General features: G+C 36.7%; 1 protein-coding gene across 17 annotated transcripts in view; it reads left to right on the top strand.

Moving 5' to 3' along the window:
- SPAG9 (sperm associated antigen 9) overlaps positions 1-21,894 on the top strand; it is a 66,014-nt gene that overhangs the window by 29,957 nt on the left and 14,163 nt on the right. For 5 of the 17 annotated variants that reach the window (XM_030014054.2, XM_030014048.2, XM_041123571.1 and 2 more), the window contains 20 exons: positions 2,489-2,642; positions 6,725-6,935; positions 7,459-7,558; positions 8,700-8,821; positions 10,343-10,354; positions 11,468-11,482; positions 11,960-12,017; positions 12,572-12,724; positions 12,808-12,859; positions 13,292-13,422; positions 14,694-14,750; positions 14,885-14,896; positions 15,630-15,803; positions 16,496-16,625; positions 16,898-16,990; positions 17,286-17,453; positions 18,228-18,399; positions 19,513-19,740; positions 20,494-20,689; positions 21,520-21,642. In XM_030014054.2, coding sequence (XP_029869914.1) covers positions 2,489-2,642; positions 6,725-6,935; positions 7,459-7,558; positions 8,700-8,821; positions 10,343-10,354; positions 11,468-11,482; positions 11,960-12,017; positions 12,572-12,724; positions 12,808-12,859; positions 13,292-13,422; positions 14,694-14,750; positions 14,885-14,896; positions 15,630-15,803; positions 16,496-16,625; positions 16,898-16,990; positions 17,286-17,453; positions 18,228-18,399; positions 19,513-19,740; positions 20,494-20,689; positions 21,520-21,642 — 2,361 coding nt within the window. The remainder of the gene's footprint in view (positions 1-2,488; positions 2,643-6,724; positions 6,936-7,458; positions 7,559-8,699; positions 8,822-10,342; positions 10,355-11,467; positions 11,483-11,959; positions 12,018-12,571; positions 12,725-12,807; positions 12,860-13,291; positions 13,423-14,693; positions 14,751-14,884; positions 14,897-15,629; positions 15,804-16,495; positions 16,626-16,897; positions 16,991-17,285; positions 17,454-18,227; positions 18,400-19,512; positions 19,741-20,493; positions 20,690-21,519; positions 21,643-21,894) is intronic. The other 12 variants (XM_030014052.2, XM_030014057.2, XM_030014061.2 and 9 more) reach the window with 6 other exon arrangements.

Here is a 21,894-nt window from a genome sequence, read left to right as displayed (position 1 = left end):
GCTTATCCTAAAGGTTCCTGTAAATGCTTCAGTACATCACTTCAGAACATTAGTTTAGGCTTTTAAAACACGCGCCTGTCTTCTGCTCACTGTTGTATTTACAGATATTTCTTGGACTTTGGGGGAGTAGAAGGGGTTTTTTGCTTTCTGGTCAACAACCAGTAAAATAAGTTGAAATTGCTTCAGTCTAATCAGATAATTTCTTTTAATGCAGACATGCACATAATAACCCTCATTTCCAAAATAAGCCCCCTTTTCAAACTTCATTTACTGTGTAGTCTTGCAATGCACCTGAACTGTGTTTTAGCACATCAAAACAAGTTCATTATAAAATTTATTTAAAACTATTCTGCAAAAAAGCAAATGTCAGTTGTGAACTTTTTTTGGTACCCATTTTCTTTAAATTCTCTCTTCTGAAGACTGCAGAGAAAAGCTTTGTGGCATATCCTGCAAGTAAGCAAATCTGTCTGCTCTGAAGCATTGCTCCGGGAGGTGTTTTCCAAAGTGAAGGGCCCTTCACAATGCATGCTTTATCACCGGCTTTCTTTTCCACTGAAGGGCTGCTTTTTTTTCCTTTTTTTTGTTGCTGGACTTCTTAACCAATGAAATGGTTTCTGTCTGTCTTTTGACATAATCTAAGCTTATGTGGTATGTCTTTTGTTCCCCACACACATTAGAGTTGTGGGAAATCTAAAGAAAAGCAGAACCTGACAATAGCGGGAATCATTGGAACCAAATTCTGTTTAGTTCTATGGCTATATTTATGAAGATTTTTCAGCACAGTTAGTTTGCAGATGCTGGAACTGTATCTGATGCTTTTTATTTTGTAACCCTGACTGATTTTGCTTTTCTTGCGTTGCTGCCTACTTTGCTCTGCTGAACTACTTCTGAATTAGTGACCAAACCTGGAATAGTATTTATGAAAGGCCAAGATACATGCAATGTGAGAATTAGTTGCAAGGATTTTTGTAACAAGGAGCATCTTTGTACACCTGGACTGGAAAGGTTCATGCCAATTAAAATTGTTTGCTATTTGAACATTGGTTTTTTTGAGATGTAAAATTTACCAAAAGGAGTTTACTGCTTAATTGCTAAATAAAATCCCTTCTTGACTACCTTTTCTTCTAAGTAAACAAAAACCAAAACAAAGCAAAATTATAAAAATGCTTAGCTTTTCCTTTTGCTTTTCAACATTCCCTTCCATATTTTTGCATATAACTTATATGCAGATACTAATTGTGCACAGAATTCTGCCTAGGTTATGTTTAATTTGTGAAAAGCCTTGCAAAAGTAAGTATATGTGGCTGTGATTTGACTTTTTATAATGCTAAAATGTGAGATCTTTCAAATCCCTAGTATTTTGTCTGGGTTGTCTCTGCAGGGGTACTTTATGGGCTATGCTTTCAAGAAGCATAATTTTCTGCCATCACTTGTGCACACTTTTATCTTCTGTCTTCAGTATACTTAAAGCTGTGCTAGTTGATTACAGTCCTTTTTTCTGTATTTCATTGTTCTGACTGAACAAATACTTTGCTTTATCTCAATTCTATCCCTGGCTGATATTTTTCCTTTTCAGGGCTGGCTGTAGCATCCTATGAGTTGCTTTCTACACAATGTTTTTGTCTCTTGCTAGCAGGAAGAATTAACCTCTTTGTTTATTGATCACACTACTGATGGCAAGATTGACTTGGGGATTTTTTTTTTTTTTTTTTTTTGGAGGGTCAATGTACGAAGCTTTGGAATTTCCAAACATTTGCCTTACGGAAGTGATAAAGATAGCAGCGATGGTGAAGAGCTGGGATGAAGTAATTTGCCTTACTGGCATGAGCTTTTGTGCAGCTTTGGGATGAAGTAGAGTGTTGAACTAATCTTGGTTAAAACTACACAATTTTTGGCTGGGCTAGTTTTAACATTGGTAATTCCTTGACCCATTTTTTTTCAGTTATACAAATGCATGTAATTCCTGTGATCTTCAGAAGAAAAATATCATAAGTTTTGAGAAGAGTTGGACTTTAAGCCGGTTGTTTACAATTTTTGCAAATGCTGCAGTTAATGATTTAGCTCTTGGCTATTGTCGAAGTTATGTGGTACTGTATCTTGCCAAAAAAAAAATTGCAAAATGTTATTTTTAAGAGTGGCTGGTGAAAACTGTAATTTAGTCTGAAATAAGGAAACATTTTCATCTTACAGTCCTGTTTGTGTTCCATTTCTGTAAAACTTTTGTTTACTATAGATTAGCTACAATGCAATCAATAACTGCTATCTAAAGCCATGGAATAGGCTATTTGTAATCACACAATGTGAAACGAAGAATTATTAGGTGCTGTAATACAAACTGTGTACACTACATTGTATATTTAATAGAGCTCAGTGTATGAGTGTTTGAACCTATAATTTTACCACTTCCCTGCTGATTTCAAAGCCACACAGGAAAATAAAATGTGTGACATCTGAAATGACTGATGAAACCTGTCTCTCTCTCAAACAGAAAGGAGCGTCCGATATCACTGGGCATCTTCCCATTACCTCCAGGAGATGCGCTACTTACACCTGAAACTCAAAGAGAAGCAGGGGAAACGCCTGGGTCAGAGCACTGGAAATTCCATGAGCTAAGCCAGCCACGGTCCCACACAAGCCTAAAGGTGAGCACTCAGCTTGGCTGCCTTGTGTGTTAGGAGAAACTCCTATAAACAGATTATAGATCCTTGCTGAGGAGAAAAGGCAAATTGAAGGGGAGGAGGGAAACCCCTAAATCATCTTTGTGTAAGCCAAGTATGTTGCTTACTCAAATGAGCTTTGAGGGAACTTACTTGAAGAAATGGAGTTTGGGTTGCTTTTTCCCAATCAGTTGTAATACAGGCTACTTCTCTTACTCGCAGGAGTGGGTTTTTTCTTTCTGACTAAGGACCCTTTCCAAAGGTCAGTCACTCAGTCTTTACACAGTAGATACTGTAACTAGATAGTGTAAACAGGTCTGCTGGTTTAATATTGTTTTAGAAGGAAAGCTTTAATTAGTACACAGGCAGCCTCTGCCTACTATCAGGCATATAGTGTAGGTATACCACAGAGTTGAGAATGACCTAACTTTCCGAAATTAGCCTGTGATTATGATTTCCCTTACATGTAGTTTGGCTATAATTCCTGCAATTGTTCTATGTTCCAACAGTGAGAGGGTGGCATAGAACAAGCTGCAGAAATGGAAAAATGGGGGAGTGGTGTTAGTGTGATGAATCTGGCAGTCGGGACTAGGGCACACTAACAACACAGCGGGAGGAGGGATCTGCAGGGTGAAGAACTCCAGAATGTGTAAAGTCTCCCTATATGTTTATCTTGATGAGGTTTTTTCCAAAGACTATGGATGTACTGTTATTTCTGAAAAGGCATACAGCTGAGGGGAATTTCCTCCTGAGCGAACTTAATACGTAGCAGGGGAATATTAAACTGGTAAGAATTAAAAAGCTATGCAGAAGTAATTGGAACCCAGACTTTTTTTTTTTTTTTTTTTTTGCCTAGAGGTCAAATGGAGATAATGGGAAGTGTAAGTAATGGTTAATTATAAACATATCGAAGTGACAACAGGAGTTTGGATCTAAAAATTAGTCACTTAACAAACTCTTGGCTAGGACCATTTTTGGATCTTAAATTTGTCCTATTCCCTTTGTCCTATGCCAATTAACATCAATAAATTGACAGACTTCAGGAGAGCTGACTGAAATACAGCTTAAAGTTATGACTAAGAGTAGGTGGAGATGAAGTATAAAGGGAAGGCTCTGATCCCATCCTGTCCCCTCAGAAAATTATGTTGGTTACTATATATTGTCAAAATAGGCTTCTTGGTATAGTTCTTCTAAAAATAATGCACTGCTAAAAGAGAATTTACAAAACAGCACAGACTGTAATTTTTCAAACCTAGTTAGTCAGAAAAAGTTCCTTAGGTCCAAAGCAGCATTTTTGCTTTTCAGCTACGAATGTAAAGTACTTCTGAAGTGAACCTGTTGAATAACATGATATATTGAAGTCATAACCAGAACTTGAGACTTTTTTCTCTAATACTTTTATTTCCTCTACATTCTTTTTAACATCAAGTACGAGGCACAAGCAAGATTCTGCTGCTTTCAGGCATCTTTTTTCCATTCATGCATGAACATTTCATTAATGGTCAGTGTTTCCTCTAAAAGTATCACAAGAGTAGGTGTCAGGGAGAAACCCAGACAAAAAAGACTAGGTCTGCATGGCCTGTACAGTAGTGACATTGCTGGATATCGTTTCAAGACAACATATAGTTATGTACCATTCATTCTCTTCTGCTTATTTCTGCAAAGCATTGCAGATGAGCTTCTACTTCTTCAGATTTAATTATCTAATTTTAAAACTAATTTTTCTTTTTTCAGGAAGAGTCTTTTGGCAACATAGCAGGTTTGACTTTTTTGGCCAAGTCAGCACAGCACTGACTTTCAAATGCTTAGGCTTTGAGATATTTTGATTAATTCATTGTCACTTAATGGAATTACATTTCATTTTCACTAGTTCTAGAACAAGCATTCATGATAGTTTAATCAGTATAGTTTCCAAGAGTTAACTAAAAAAATATAGTAGATAATAAAGTCGGAAATGTAAAATAGATGGGATTATTTGAAATTCCTTTAAGGAAAGGACCATTCTCTTCACTGTTTTCTCTTGCGCTGTCAAGCTGTTTTTCTTGAGCTTTGTGTGTGAAAGTCAGCGATCAGTCTGTGCTGCATCAGTTAGTGCATGCTTTTGGAATACAAAGATGTAGAAAAGTTTGAACAGAGCCAGCAGCTCTGTTGAGGTTTTATTGCTTGTTTGTGTGAACTCTGGATTCCCTTGGTAAGGGCTACCATTTCCTCCTTTCTCTATCTGCTTGCTGAAGTATGAATCATTATCCAGAGGCTGAACTTCACCAATTCAAAAGGCAATTGGGTAAATTGTGTAGCTTTTTTTTTTTTTAATGGATACAACGTATCTCATAACACTTTCATATGTTGCTTTTGTTGCCTTGTATAACTATGGGTAAGTGTACATGTTTTTTTCCTTTGGAGGCATCTGTTAGTATATTTTTGAATAATTTTGTCAGAATATCAAATATTAATAATTGGTTATTTTGGAATTTACTAAAAGAGGATGAAAACTAAGTAATTGATAGGCAGGTCTTGGAAGTGCTGAATTTTGTTTCTAGGGCTTGCAGATTCCATGTGGAGATGTCACTATAGGATGCAAGCGTTATGTTTATGCTGATATACATAAACGTGTGTTTTCCTCCTTGCTGCCACAAATTAAAATCTTATCTTTCCAGGAAGTTCCAAAAGTAAAAATTGAGAAATTAAAATTCTTAGTAATTTTACACTAAGTACAATTGAGAGAATATGTGTCTATATGCAGGTCTCTTTTGGTTTTTTTAAATAACCTTAAAATTCAATTTCAATCCCGTCTCAAAAAGTGTTACTAGCAGTATGATGAATTCTTGCTTCACAAAATCTAAACTTGCTTTGTTCTTGACAAGTTTACGTTTCCTGAGCTAACACATATGTTCTTTTTAAATGTCACAAACTTGTCTAGGAGCCTTGTGTTCACCTCTAATTACCAAACAAAACCCTAAAAGAACTTTTTATCAAAACTTACCGTCCTGCCTTCGTTTTGCATATAGCAGCCTCTCTGTTTCATCCTGATTTTTCCCAAGGAGATTCCTCTAATGCTGTATGCTAGAAATTATTGGCCCAAACAGACAAATTTGTTTTCATATCTGCAGTGAGCTCTTGTTCACTGTTATGTGCTGTTTAAGTCACAGTTCGGACATCTGGATGGTGGTGTGGCACTGGTCATGAATGAGGTGTAAGACGTGAATAAAAGGAGACAAAGTCCAGAAAAGTGCTATTGGTATTATCAGGTAGTAGCCTCTAGTTGTATCAAACACAGTCTAGCCTGCCCTCGAACACAGTGCCTGATGCAGCCCTGTCTGAGTAATGATTATAATCTTGAGTCCAGCAGCTGGATTAATAGCCGTACTTGTGATTCTTGATACAGTGTCACTGCAATGTAAACTGCTGCCAGGAATTGGCTTCTAAGAAGGAGCTGTTTACTGATGTTCATAGTTGATCTGAAATCTAACCGGACAAGTAGTCACTGCAGTTCAATGTCTCGTTCCCAATGTCAGCCAGGGCTTACGGTTCAGACTGGAAAGTGCATTAAAAGGGTTTGAGTGAAGTGCTTGCAAAGACTATACTTCTATTTAAGTTAAATTCATGTTCTGCATCAGTGTTTCAATGTCTACTTTTTAAAAGTAGATATTTTAAGATATCATGCATGTTTTGAACAATTAATTTTTTAACAGCTGTGGGAAGCTTCTAGGTACACAATGAACTGCTGAATGATTATTAATATGGGAATGCTGCCTGTTGTCTGGAAGACTTGACAGAGAAGCACTCTGAAGTTGTGACTATAATTACTGAGATCAAACATTAGTATTATAAATAAGGGCATGCTTTATGTAGCTATAACCTCCTTAACAGAAGTGAAACAGCCATAGTCTAAAGATTATTTGGCAGTACTGGCTTGAAGTATACTTTCCATTCCTGTTTCTTTGCATTTGGATATTCTTCAGTAAAATACAGTAATTTTGATGTTTGTTCTTTAGTTTATATGCCTAACTCTTCTAATAATACTTTAATTTGTGTTCATTTTTTTAATGGTAATTGCTCAATTTTAGGATGAGCTCTCTGACGTTAGCCAAGCAGGCTCAAAATCTACGACTCCAGCATCCACAGCTGCTTCAGATGTACCCGTACTGCCTGCTGAAACTCCTCAAAAGGAAGATGTTGAAGGGCTTGCAAAGGGCGCAGATATGCCGAATGAGAAGCTGGACGTAAGCAAGAATATTGAAGTACAGGTAGCTCAAGAGACAAGAAATGTGTCCACTGGTGAGCTGCTTTAACTTTTTAGTGCATGGTTACTATGGACTTCGTATTTAATCTGTTGTGAAATACCTTAATTGTGGTGCCACAAATGAGAAATGGTTTTTTTACTCAATATTTTAGGAGTACAGAATATTGGTAAAGGATAGAAGTCTGTTGTTTATTGGTGGCTTTAGTCCTTATTTTTCTACAATCAGAATTATTTATGACATTTCTTTGTAAACAGCAGAAGTGGCACTCATCTGGACACGAAAAGTCATGAGATGATAGACATCTGCTTGGTTTCGATTGCAGAAATACTGGGAAATAACTACCATTGGATGACTTAAGTTAAATTCAGGAGACACTTAAAAATTCCAGTGTCTGCACTAGAGTATGAAAATCTATAGGTCTTCTCATTTAATTACCTTGATAAGTCTTTGAACAGAAGTCTACTAAGTTGCTGATTGATTAATAACAACTACATGTAGGTAATTTCATATGTTACGGTGATTTTGTTTATGGAGATGTACCACTTGCTTTTCTCTAGGTGGAAATGAAAATGAAGAAAAATCCGAAGTTCAGGCAATCATTGAGTCAACTCCAGAGTTGGATATGGATAAAGATCTCAGCGGATATAAGGGTTCCAGGTAAGTTGTGTGTTGTGATTTGAGTAGGAAGACCAATTTTAGAAGGTAGCAGACTTTGGTTTTGAACTTGTGACTTGTTTAGATATCTTACCAGACTGAGATCACACATTATGGATCTCCTGCTTTTGTGACCTTATTTCCCCAAATGCAGCAGGAGGCTTTAAGTGCAACAGCAGTTCTTCATTCTGTTGCTACACCTGATGAACGTTCAGGGAATTTCATATTGCACCAGACTTAAGAATGCTTTAATATTCTTTCCATATTTCAAGCAAAAGGTCTATACCAACAGGCCTTTTCTCCCTGGGTCAAGGTTTCAATGTACTAGCAGTTTCCAAGCTGGGTCCTTGTGTTTTCATCCATATCTTTAAAATCTGGATTTATGACTGTCTTTGCAAATGTTACAGCACTCTTTTTGTCAGATTCTGATGGTGGAATCCTAGTGTTGGCAGAATGCTTTTGCTTGAGTCTGCTTCCTTGCAGGCTTTTACTTGTGAAGGATAACATTTCTTTCAAAAGCTCTAAAGCCCCACAAAAAAATAAACCAGTGCTGTTTTAGTAGCTGGGGGTGGGGTGGGGGTGCCTGATCTTTTAGGCAAGCCCTGAACAATTTAGGGTCTAGCCACAAGTCTTTCAAATATGTTATATGTCTGTGTGTTTCATTCTTGTGATGAGATGGAAAAAATTAGCTTGTATAGTGAACGTTAATGGCGTGAGATCTTTGTGTGAAAGGATCCCCTTTTCTGGCCAGAGGAATATGTTGATCTCTGACTATTTGGTTCTCTCGTGTTCTTGTTATATTAAATGACTTCCAGTTTGGCTGAGCTGTCTGTTCTTTGGGCATTTGGGCTGACTAAGTCCTGACGGGGCCGAATTTCTATATGCCAAAACTTGATATGCTTTAATTTATTAAAGTCCTGACCAGCTCAATATCAGCAGCTGCCTCAGGTTTGGGATCTTGATGCCAAAGTAGTATTTGAAAATAGAATCTAGGACTCTAAGTCAACAGAAAGCTTCCGAGAATTTTACTTCTGCTTTTTTGGGGGGTAACATGAACTACTGGTGAAAACACAGAAAACTTTCTTCTCTGTGGGAATGTTTTCTTTCTGCTTTTTTTTATGTCTTGTTTTAATTCTTTGAACAGCACTCCTACCAAAGGCATAGAGAACAAAGCATTTGACCGAAATACAGAGTCACTCTTTGAAGAGCTGTCATCTGCTGGTTCTGGCCTAATTGGCGATGTGGATGAAGGCGCAGATTTACTGGGTAAGAAAGGTTATTTAAAGATGCTGTTTACAGGAATTTTCCTTGTTAGTGGAGTGCTTAATTACCCTTGCTGGATTTACTGTTAGGATCCATTTGCATTAAAACCTTTTGAATATCATCCTAAGGTGGTCATTGGAATGCAAAACCCAAGAGAAAGTGTTTGTTCTTTCTTTCAGTATAATGATATCAGCCTGAATCTTTTGGGGCACTTCTTACACTATTCTGTATTCCAGTTTTCCCTATGTGTTCTCTGACACAAGTATTTTTATCTCGAGCAGGGATTTTTATCTTGATCTAGTTTTAGGTAGTTTAATTCAAATTGTGCCCAATCTGTAATAGCCTGGCTTTATCATCTCTCTTTGGAATTTAACTTGCAAGAGAGAATTGCAGCAGAATGCAATGGTGATAATTCAAGAATCAAACCATTAACTGAAGGGGGAGAGGGAACTCACATTTCTCTTCCCCCTAAGCAGCTTGCTGCCGCTTGTGTGCTGACTGAACAGAATGTAACTTTTGGGAATATTAATTGATCGGGGCAAAAAGGTCATTAAAAAAGGGTCTTTCTATAAAAAATGTAAGATATTTTTGGCCCTATAAGTTTTCAGGCCTCATTTTGAAATAATGAAAGCTGGTACTACGGAATGTATAAAATGCTGATGCAACTCTTGTGTGTTTTAGAAATGGGTTGTATACAGAAAATCAGCAGTTTGTTTGCTTCTGTTGTCTGACCCGGCAAAAATACAGATTGTTAGTAGTATTATATAGAACTGTTGTGCGTGCAGTCTGGATAGCTGGTTGTTCAGTGTTCCACCAGGAACTTATTTTACATCAAGTAAGTGACATTTCTGCAAAGTATTAATCGCTAGGAGTAATGGGCCTACGTCCAGTCTGGGAGATGGTTTTTCTTTGTTGTCACACTCTGCTGCTTTGAATCCTGAGCAGTGAGGACCAATGCATCCTTGCTGGAACATACTTCATCCAAACCTCTTGCACTCTGTTGTCACAGGGATAACTGATGACACATTCTGCATGCAAAAGTACAGATACTGGAGAAGTATTATCGTATAGCAATTTCCATCCCTTAGCTACGTGATAAATTGTTTAAAGAAATCAAATTACTGTCAGGACTTCTTGATAATAGATGCTTTGTTTTCCATGGGCAAAAATGATATACTTTTTCACATAACCTATCAAAAGTTTGTCACTGACTTCATTACCATTTTCCATAAAACTACTGCTAGAAACACCGGTGTGTGCAAAATGAACACACTGTTATAACTGCGTTTGTGATGCAGAATGTGTTGGTCTAAAAGTTTTACTATATAATCATCATTTCACTTTGAGCACAACCACAGTCCAAATTACTCTGTGTTACTTAAAAGCCACATCTGCATCAAGGATAGTTGGTGTGTTTCAAGCATTTGGATCTGTTCTAAGTGAGCATTAAACTTTAGTTTGGAGTTCTATAAAAGTAGTTAATTGGGCTTCTCTAATCTGTTTTCTCTTGGGCTGCATACCCAGGGGAATATTCTGGTGTGTATGCTTCTTTTTTAAAAAAAATTCTTTGAAATCTGTTGCTTCTACAGTTAGGCGTTCTTGGCTGCTGCTCTCATAAAATACATTCTCTGCATTTTTTCCCTGCTTGGTAACTTTTTTTTTTGCCTTTGCACTCTTGGCTTTCTAGTTTTTTGTCTTGCATTATAAAGGATCCTGAAACCTGTTGGAAGTGATCCTAGGTACTTTTACCTGTGAATACTGAAAACATTTAAAAAGCTATAGCCATTTGAATAAAACCTCTTGATGACTGTAGTGTAGGGGATTTCTCCAGATATTGATAGAGTAACAATAGCTGATCTAAGTTCCTTCACTATTAAATGTCATTTACTTTTAATCCAAAACCTAGAAAGAGGAATTCCAAAAGAGGGAACTTTGATTTGCATGTCTGTTTTTGATACTTTTTTTATTGTTATCCAAATATCTTTTAAGTCTTCTGTGGCTAAAGTTGCTTAGAAGATTGTGTTCACAGAGTATTTTAAAAGGCCTCCGCCATTAAGATACCTTTTTTATTTGTTGTGTTAATCTTGAATTAGCATAATTTCTGCAATCATTAGTGTGGTAATTATTTTGCTGTGCAAGATGTAAAATAATTATTTTCTGCCTGAAAGTTTATCTTTTTAAAAACCTGCAAATCGTATTACTATAGGCATGCAAACAATAGGGTGAGAGATTATTCTCCATAAATTTAAATAATATTGAAGTAGTTACATGAAGCGTTAATTTAACTTTTGTTCCATAGTAACATGTTCATTTGAAACTTTTACTGACTGGCTTAGCATTTCTTCCAAGTACTGTGCATCTAAATTATTTCACAGAATATGAGATAGACTTTTATTAAGTTACTGATTTTTATAAGAGGTCTAACCAATAGCAATGGTTGTGACAAACTTAACTTTAACATCTGCCTTCTGTATAAATACTGCTTCTAATCACATCACATTCCACTTCAAACTTTTGGTGGTGGCTTTGTTTTAATTCACTCTTACTTCATAAGTCTAAATATTTTATTGCTCTTCACTCATACTACACCTTACATGAAATGTTTCTTGTTCTTGTTTTTGCTCTACATGGAATGCATGGCCTTTAAAGACCATAATTTCTTTGGTAAGGTATCATTTGCTCTGGGGAGATCTGCAGGGCTTTCGCAACCTGAGCTTTATAATTCAGCATGTCTTGTGTCTATAACTGATATACTTTTGTATCTAACATGGTATAAAAGACAGTTGAGCATTTTAAACTTAACTTTTTGTGGACTAATACTTCCCCAGTGATGCCATGTTTGGTTTTTGACTTAGTAGTAACATAACCTCTTCAAAACGTATAGACTAGGTGGAGGTAGCACTAATTACTAGCCTGTCGTTAGCCAGGGTTGCCTTTAGGCTTTAACTGAAGGCAGATTGGGAAGAAGGTGGAGGGGAAAGCTAATTGTAGAAGGTAGGTCCTGAAGCTTCAGATAGCTCACAGTTGTTCTGACAAGTTTGTCATGACTAAAACCAGCTAAATTTTAAGTAATGGCAAAACAGGTTTTGTGAAAACATCCATTTTGTCTGCTAATTTCATGTGTTTGTTTCCTTTGGAAAGGAATGGGTCGTGAGGTTGAAAACCTTATTTTGGAAAACACTCAGCTGTTGGAGACAAAGTAAGTGAGAATGTGTATGTAAAAAATACTGCCCTTCTCTGTTGTTTTGTCGTATCTTCAATATCTTCATACGCAGAAAGTTGAAGTTAAACAAATGTGCTTTCAGTTCTAAGAGTAGTGGCGGTATAAGTATTTTGAATATGTAGGTATAATTGGCTAAATATATAGCTTAGTTGATATTCTAGAAATTAAGGCTCTCAGAAGCAAAAGCTGCTTTTATCCTTTTAAGTCTACAAGAAATGCAGTGCTATATTCTAGTGAGATCAACTCCCTACCTTTTCTGTTAGAAACACAGCTGTAACTGTAGAAGCTAATCCATTGGAGCACTGTTGAGGAATTTAACCTCCAAGCAAATTGTTCTGAGTTATGAGTACTTTTTTCTAATACAGAAGTGTGAGGGTATTTGAGATTTTGGGGGGAGAGGGTTTGACCTCTTTTAGAAAGGTGTATCTCTGAAATTTGTAGGTCTTAAAATTCAAGAATGAAATCAGGCTGAAGCTAAACTATGAGACTGCAGTCATCCTTGTAATGGTATATTTTGAATGTTTGTGTAGAAATGCACTGAATGTAGTGAAGAATGATCTGATAGCAAAGGTGGATGAATTAACCTGCGAGAAGGATGTACTGCAAGGTGAATTAGAGGCTGTAAAACAAGCAAAACAAAAGCTTGAAGAGAAGAATAAGGAACTGGAAGAAGAGCTGAGAAAGTAAGTTTAATTCCATGGTTGTGAAAAAGAAAGAAAAAACCCCACTGTGGTATCTAATGCAGCTATTTTTATTTTGTATTTAGAGCTCGTGCAGAAGCAGAGGAAGCAAGACAGAAAGCTAAAGAGGATGATGATGTAGGTGTATGTGTGTATGTGTATTTTTGTATGTATAATTCACAAGGGGACATTAGAAGTTAGCATGTGCTTAGTGAGTGCTACTAAACTTTACTGCTTAAGTAGTGGTAAACTTCCTCCATGTATAGAAGAGACAGAAGATCTAAAGAGCACAAGTAAACTTAAACTGACCATGTCTAGTTTTCTTTCTTTCCTCTCTGCCCGTTATTGTGTGTCACATTCTTTTTGAAGAACTGTTTTTTATTCAGATTGTACTACGTACAAAGGATAGGAGGAGAGGAAGGTAAAATTGAGTTAGTTTTACAAAGCCCCAAATGATTTGGAATCTGGAATTGTGCCCTAAACTGACTCTTATCAGAAGGCGGAGGCTGACTCTGCAAGGCCCTACTGTGCTCCTTTGTTTGTCCTATGTTTGCTTTTTTGTGTGTTCAGAGTGATGTCCCCACCGCTCAGCGGAAGCGTTTTACTCGTGTTGAAATGGCCCGTGTTCTGATGGAAAGAAATCAGTATAAAGAGAGGTTGATGGAGCTTCAGGAGGCTGTCCGATGGACTGAGATGATAAGGTAAAAGGCTCTTTTATAATTGATAGGGCTCCTTGGATTTTACTGGCTTTTGATTTTTAGCTGCAGAGTGATCTGGTCAGTAGGTTAGAGTGTGAGGCCTTAGTTGCCCTTCTGCTTGTCTCTCTACATGCCTATGAGTAACCTTGTTTTTAAGTTATGGGCATATAACTTATCTTGTCAAAATGGGTTCTCGGTGAGACGTCAGTGAAGATGTGTTACTTCATATGGTGTGAAATAAGCATCCCTTGAAAAAATGTCTGTATTTTGGAACAGTTACCAAACTTGGTAATCATAAATAACATTAATTTGATGGGCAGGAAAAATTACTGTGTGTGTGTATGTATGCACAAACCTTAAAGCAGTGGGCCCAGTTGTCAGCTGAGATGTCAAAACAGGAATAACATACAGTCTTCAGACGGAGTATAATCTGTAAGGACTTGGGTTGTTCGCGAGAAAACACAATTTTAAAACTCTGCAAGGTTTGTTAAATATAAGCAATAAAGATGGTGATCTGGTCTAATTTGCATCCTGACTATTAAGTTGTCTGGATCGTATGATTTCAAAAACAAAAGTCTTCTGCTCGGACCTCAGCCCAGCTCATTCTCGGCGTGTCCCCCCAGCCGTGCCAGTGCCCATGCCCAGAGGTAACAGTGTCATTTGGTGCCGCCTGCCGGTCCGCTATAACAATGGCACCGGATTTTTTCTGTTGTCCTCAATACCTGTGAGCCATTTGGGCTCTGAGTCTGAGAAGAAAAATACACATTCCCAAGCAGTCGTGGCTTGCTTTTCTATAGCTATTGTCTCCTGTAGAAATCCTCTCCTAGCTCTCTTAATGCATCTATGGCTTCAGGAACAATCACTTTATCATTTATTTACTGATGTGTTGACAAATAAGAGGGTTTAAAAGAAAAGGCAATGGTTAAAATACTAAAAAACAGGAGGCAGAAGAATTTAAAATGGTTTGCTGCTTTCTTCTAGCTGTTTTCGTTGCAAAGTCTTACACAGATTTGTCTCTTCTGTCTGAAAAGCACTCACCAGTTGTGTCTGTGATGTAAACAAATGTGGATGATGTTTATTATGTAACTTCAGTTCATCTAGTGAGAATTTCAATATTGTGCTCTTATTGGGAAAGAAGTGGCAATGTGAAGAAACAGGCTTTGATACTTTTGATATGTTATCCTGTTTTTTTAAGTAAGAGTTACACACTGTTCTGTTCCTTTCCTTTTTTTAATTAATGCTTACTCAGTAAACTTGGAATTCATTTCTTGTAGAGCATCAAGAGAAAATCCAGCCATGCAAGAAAAGAAGAGATCAAGCATTTGGCAGTTGTAAGTATTGAAACACGACTCACTGGCAAAAATAAATAAAAGACCCTAACCAATTAGCTGGCACATTCTTGTATGTTAGCTAATTATCTTTTGGCAGATGAAGATGTCTTAACTGTTCTCCTCTTGTTACCTAGCTTGCCAGCTCGGTAAGACTGTTCTTGAAGACAAAATGTATCGTAAGCTGCATCACATAGTGAATGGCTGTGCACTTTGTGAAGTTAAATGCCAAAGTGCTGTAATTTTTTTCTAGCTGAATATGCACCAGGACTCTTGTTCTGAACGTTTTTCTGGATTCTTTTTTATGATGAAAAATAGAAACCTGAATAGTTCGTGTGGATTGCATTTATTTCAGCTTCCTTTTCCTTTGTGAAGTATGGCTTACTGATTGTTAATTTTCCTTTCTAACTTCAAGCTCTTTAAATCTAAAATGGTGTTATTCACAACAAGATATTTGTCAAATAATCCTTTTGATGTTGTGGTTTGCTGATAACTATTCTATGTTTTAGCCTAGAAAATGGTGGAGTTCTTAAAGTGCTCTGTGCATGAACTAATATGCTTCATAAAACTTGTCTTTCAGGTGTGATGTTCACATCCTGATTTTGTTGGTTCCCTGTAGATATTCATTCAAGATGAAGATCCCGTTAAATTTGATAAACAAATGGGATAATTCTTTAAGAATTTTTCTTACTGACATGAGTTTCTGTGCTTTGAGAGTGTTGCTGAGTGTGTGGTGGCTGCTGCTATGTTGGGCTCCAGTTTCTTAGTCTAACTGGCTTGAGCAGGCTAGCATATGCAGTGTTTTACCTGCATAGTCAAATTTGGATGTATCTTAAAAATCTTAGCTCTCATTTTTCTTTCTTTTTTTTTTCCTTCTTCTAGTTTTAGCAGGCTCTTCAGTTCATCTAGCAATACAGCTAAGAAACCAGAACCTCCTGTCAATGTTAAATATAATGCTCCAACCTCGCATATTACTCCATCAGTCAAGAAAAGAAGCAGTACCTTATCTCAATTACCGAGTGACAAATCTAAAGCCTTTGAATTCCTCAGTGAAGAGTAAGACATTTTGGGTTTATCATACTAGATATGTTTTATCAAGTATTTACTCTTTTAATCCTCTGAGAAAAATAGCATGTTGCTAAGTGAAATATAATGTTCTCCTGAAGTGAATGTTGATATATAAGAAATCAACATAGTGCAGACTGAAATGCACAGCAGTGGATGAGTACTCTGGGTACCTGGCAGTAGTATTCTCTCTGGTAAATATCACTGCCTTTCATAGAACTGCATTTAGGCACGGGAGGCAGCACTTGGTACGCTTTTACATGCAAGTGCTGTAGCTAAGCAATAACTGTACAGATACTTTAAGTTCAAAGGAAAAATAGAACAACATGAGACAGGCTAACAAGTATCTGTAATTATTTTTTTTTTCTTCTGTTCTTTTTGGCAATACATCTTTTTTGTTTACAACTTACAAAGCTTCTAGTAGAGGTACACAACCCAAGTTCATTTTCTTTAAGGATACTGACAACAGACTTTCTGGTTTTGCCTGTCTTTCACAGGTCCCTTAGAAATAGCCCACAGGAAACCTGGTGTTCTGTAGGTGATGTGTGGAAAACTTAGTGATCTCTTTGGTAACCCAATGCTTCTACAGCTATCTTGTATATTGAGTTTAATAGCAACTCCGATTACACAAAGAATTCTAAAGAGCATAAATAACAGGTTCTTTAATAATGATTCTTCCCTAGAACTGAAGCCAGTTTAGCCTCACGCAGAGAGCAGAAAAGAGAGCAGTATCGCCAAGTGAAAGCACATGTTCAGAAAGAGGATGGTAGAGTGCAAGCATTTGGCTGGAGTCTACCTCAGAAGTACAAACAGGTATTATGCTTATGTTTTCAAATGTAGTGGTAGCAACTTCATGTTTTGTGAAATTTGAGCAGAGTATAATTTCGCAGCTTGTGTTTGAGTGACTCCAGTATTTTTTTCTTGAACTTTTGCAGTTAAAAGAGTCTTTCTAAGGAAAACCACAATGCAAAACTTTTAATTGTATTTAACAAAGTCTGATCAACTGATTCCAAAGACTGTAAACCTCTTTTAAAGTGGAAAGCTTTTCTGGTTTTTTTTGTTTGTTTGTTTGTTTTTTTGCCTAGGTGGCAAATGGTGGCCAGGGTGACAATAAGATGAAGAACTTGCCTGTACCTGTTTACCTGAGACCTTTAGATGAGAAGGATACCTCTATGAAGGTAGGATATTTCCAGTGATGATATAGAGACTTGGACAACGTATAGATTGAATGTTTTTATTTTAAATTCAGTTATTTTCTTTCTGAACTGAATCTGTTTCTTTTTAAAGCACAAGTGAATCAGAATTTAAGCTTCAGTAGAAATGTACATGACTTTAATCTTAATGAATTCCTTAAAATGGACTGCAGATATATAGTAATTTTGATATTACTTAGCATATTTAACAACGGGTGTGTCTTTTTTTTTTTTTTTTTTTAGTTTAACTTTTAAGTGAAGTATTTCTTTTTCTTTCAAGCTGTGGTGTGCTGTAGGGGTAAACCTATCAGGAGGGAAAACACGAGATGGTGGGTCTGTGGTTGGTGCTAGTGTATTCTACAATGATGTGACTGGTATGGACGCAGATGGCAACAAGCAGCAAACAGGATCTCAAAGTAGCTTAGACAGACTAGACCAAGAGCTCAAGGTAAGGTCACTGTAAGGCATGTTGAATAGTTTATATAGTTAAACATCTTCACTGTATATCTGTAGATTAATAAAGTATTTTGTGGTCAGGTTTATTAGTAACAAATACATTTTTCTTGGATAGTCATCAGCCCAAGGTATTTGGGTTATTGAATCCAACTACAAAAATACTGTGATTCTTTCCTGTTTTCCAGCTTGTTGGCAAATCTCAAGAGCAAATCAATTTTACATCAAAATGATCCACTGGTTAGACCGGTGCTGCCTGCTTTAAAAAAACATTTGTGACAAAATTGTTCATGTTCTCACTGCCATATAAAAAAAGGGGTTTTTTTAGGTGACTGTGCCTTTGTTTAAACATGTGTTAGCCTTCATGTTTTCATGAAGAAACAATGAGGGTATATTAAAGGCATCAAAACAAAGGCTTAATTTTAAGTGCTTTGGGACATCACATTAATCTGTGGTGATACCGAGTGTGGTAGCTGGCACATAAATAGTGTTCTTATGTAGCTTTTTACTTGTCTAACTGTATAACTGTGCAGTGTAATTATTTTCTATAGTTTTCCACACAAATATGAAATATGAAGGGTTTTTATATTCCAAATGCATAGAGAACAAGTAACTACATGTAATTTTACAATGGCATTAAAGATATTTAACTTACCACATATTTATGTGTATATCTGTAGTTGATAATGTCAGAACATACAAGATCAAAGGTTCTATTCTTGTCCCCCTTCCTGTTATTCACTTCTGTTCTCCCTTTATTCTCCTTCAGGACCAGCAGAAGGAGCTGAAACATCAGGAAGAATTATCCAGTCTAGTTTGGATCTGTACTAGCACACACTCTGCTACAAAAGTTATCATTATTGATGCTAATCAACCAGGAAATATTCTGGACAGTTTCATTGTTTGCAATTCTCATGTGCTTTGTATTGCTAGTGTACCAGGTAAAGACTCGTGATGTTTTAGCTCCTGTTTTTTTAATTGTATCTTATTCAGATTTTCTTATGCAATGAAAAACCAAAGATTTGTTAATTAGTGTGATAAAATGTTACTGTAACACAGCAATAAAAAGTGTTAAGTTGTAGGGAAAACTACTGGATTTCTATTCTACTGTTCCACTCTTTGGTTGGCTCTTGACCTAAATTAACTCAAAGGTAGAGAGATGTCAGCAACCAAGACAAAGTATTTTGTTTGCTGCGTTACAAGTTGTGCAATAGTACCAATGTTTTATGGAATTGCGAACATCAGAAAAGAAAAATATGTTGGCTTTTCTGACCTCTTCAGCCGCTTGAAGATAAGTAGCAAGTCTTGGAGCTTCCTGTAGAGGGAGTCCTTGCTACATTGAGAGTGTATGTGGATAGTGTACTCAGGGAAGTTTATAGGAGGATGTTATGATTCTGGAGAAGAACTAATTGTGCTTTTGGATTTCTTGTTTCTTGGCTTACACTTATAGAAGTCTGTAGCACTAGTTCCAGTGAAGTAGTTTTGTTTAATAAGCTCAAAACATCTTCCAGTGAAGTTTGAGGTTTTGCTCCATTGAAACTATGTATAACTTGTAAAATCAAACCAGTGTAAAATACAGTAAAATAAGATAAAAATATCAAGAAACAAAGAATGATATTTCAAGTCTCAAAAGTGGTTGGGAGGGTTGTATGAGAGAAAAACAGCTTTTCTTTCCAGAACAAAGGATCTATTGCAGTTAAATTCTTATTAAGATGTAGATAGGTATCCCTGCATATATGCACTGTTATAAATCTAATTTTAATGGAAAATTTATTTGAAATAGAAATAAACTAGTTGGAGAACTCTGCAGATTGAAGTATGGTTTATTGACACGTGGATGTGCAGCATGTGTAGATTCTGCTTTTGCTTTTTGAGCTTTATGACAGCATCTTTAATGTCTGCTGATCATGTTAAAATAAGCTTGTAGATAGGTATCTGCATGTTAAATCTCGGTTGCTAGAGAGTTCATTCAGTTTGAAGCTTAGTTTGTTATTAGATAGAGAAGTGATGCACCTTTATCCCCACAAGAAACATGTGAGTTTAATCGGTTTCAGGGGCAAGGGAAACAGACTATCCTGCAGGAGAAGAAGGGTCTCAAGAAGCAGATCCCAGTCAAGTGGACAAGTCTTCTCTGTGTGGAAGTATGACTAGCAACAGCTCTGCAGAAACCGATAGCTTGCTAGGAGGAATAACGGTGGTTGGCTGTACTGCAGAGGGTATCACAGGAGCACCTGTAGCTCATGATGCAAACGGTGGCTCACCAATGACAGATAAACAGTCAGGTATGAAAATCTTACAAGTATACTAGTGGATGGCCAAACACCATTAGGTGTAACTGAAAAATGAATGCTGTAAGTATTTAATGTAATAGCTTGTCTGTAAGAAGTGATAACATGAGTACTCTGTGGGAAATGGCCTGTAAGTCTGACGTACTTGCACTGTATAACTGTAGCTGAAAACTTTGTGGAGGTGATACTAAATGGGTATAGACAGTTGATTCATTCAGATACTTTTGAGAACTCTATCTTGTGCATGGTCTAAAGAGAGCTTTTAAGTTATTCAGTATTTAAAATGCAGATCTTGCTGACAAATGACTAGAGAGAATGTGGATATATGCCTTAAATCTTGTAAAGTGTTAACAGAGATTTAAGGGAAGCTGCTTACTTCATAGGCATTCTTAATATTTTCTGTCAATGCCCTTCAGAGCTGTATGGCGATACGATTGTTAATGGGTATGTGGTTGTTGGACTTGTTCGTTTTTATTCTGGTTAATCACTTAAAGGGCAATCTGTGCCATCAGTCACTGGGTTGATACTTAAAGTGTATTTGACACTTGTTTGATACAGTGCAACCTACTAAAGTTTGGGTGTTTCTGATCTGATTTTTTTTTTTTCTTAGATGAAACACAAAAATCTGGATTGTGACTGGTTATTGCAGCTATTAACTTAGGTTTTAAGTATCAAGTTCTGGCTGTTTTAAATAATTGAGAATTCTTTTGCAGTTGTTAAAAGCTTTTCAAATTTTTTGTTCCATAGATGCTGCAACTGAAAGTAATTCAGTAGATGAGAACATTCCAACAGCCGAGGAGGCGACAGAAGCAACGGAAGTCAATGCAGGGACAGGAGAAGACACAGCTGATATTGCACAAACTGGAGTCTACACAGAGCATGTCTTTACAGATCCTCTGGGAGTGCAGAATACAACAGAGGCTTCTCCAGTGTACCAGCCTAGGTACATAGTCTCAATCCTCATACCTCTTAATATGTATTTAAAAAGAAAAATAGAATGTTTGTAGGAACACAACATGAGGACAAAACGACTACTTTTTTTTCTCATTAAATATGTTGAGTTTATATACGTAGTCTTGGTAGAAGACACTGTACGCTTTGCTTGCATGAAAGAAGGGTCGCCTTTGTCTGTGAACTCATCCCTTGAGTACAGACACCTCCAGAATGAAGTATTGAGTGTCTACCAGTTTGTCACTAAGATCTCTCACAGACTTAATGTGAATGGTGCTGATCTAGAGATGCCTGTTTAGATTCCCTGTTTTGGGGTCAAAATAAATAAGAATTACACTCCTTTCTTCCAATCAACTGCTTGTTCAAACGTAGGTTTCTTTTCTCAGAATAGTCAATCTGTGAGTAGTTATAGGAGTGGAGAAGAAGCTTGAAAGTAATCGGTATTTCGAATCTTTAGGAATCTTCACTCTCCACATACAGGCGCAAAAGTATCATACAGCTTTTTAATAAGTGTTTCTCTTAACATGTGCCTCTGATGTTGTGACTTTCTTATGCTGTTCCCCAGGGATATCAGCAATACTGATAGGCTTGAATGGAACCTAAATTTCCTTGTACAAGTAAATGTACATTTGAAGAAATTCATTGTCGTTGGGGTTTTCATCTGTATCGTTATACATTCATGCACAGTTACTGTTTTTTAAAATACCTTATGTCCTTCAAAAGCCAGTGTAGAAACCAGCAGCAATGAAGTAAATACCTAGGTTATACTCTGAGTAATCTGTGCAGTTTATTCAATGTATTTTAACTGTTCGGTTTTTTTAGTACTGAGTCAGAGTTATATAAAGATGTTGCAGTTTTGCCAAATGAGCAAGATCTAGTGAGAGAAGAAGCACAGAAAATGAGTAGCCTTTTACCGACAATGTGGCTTGGAGCACAGAATGGATGGTAAGAAAATGCTAATCTTGTTAAATTTATTTGAAAAATTATTTTAAAATTGCTTCTTGTGCCTACAGGCCTGACAACTGTCTTGAGTCAAGATTAAGCGCAAGACGACCTCCAGAGAGCCTAAACTTTGTACGCTTAGCTACATTTAGGCATTAAAGAATTCAAAGAAAGTATTGTAGGTGATTAGCAAGCTCTTTTTGGCAGATAACACTTTTATCTGCAGAAAAGTTGTGGTGGTTTTGTTTTGTGTGT

This window comes from Aquila chrysaetos, chromosome 5 (assembly GCF_900496995.4).
Source record: "Aquila chrysaetos chrysaetos chromosome 5, bAquChr1.4, whole genome shotgun sequence".
In the NCBI taxonomy this organism is placed as follows: Eukaryota; Metazoa; Chordata; class Aves; order Accipitriformes; family Accipitridae; genus Aquila; species Aquila chrysaetos.
The sequence above is the reverse complement of the archived record's forward strand: the minus strand, read 5'-3'. Positions and strand labels throughout refer to the sequence as shown.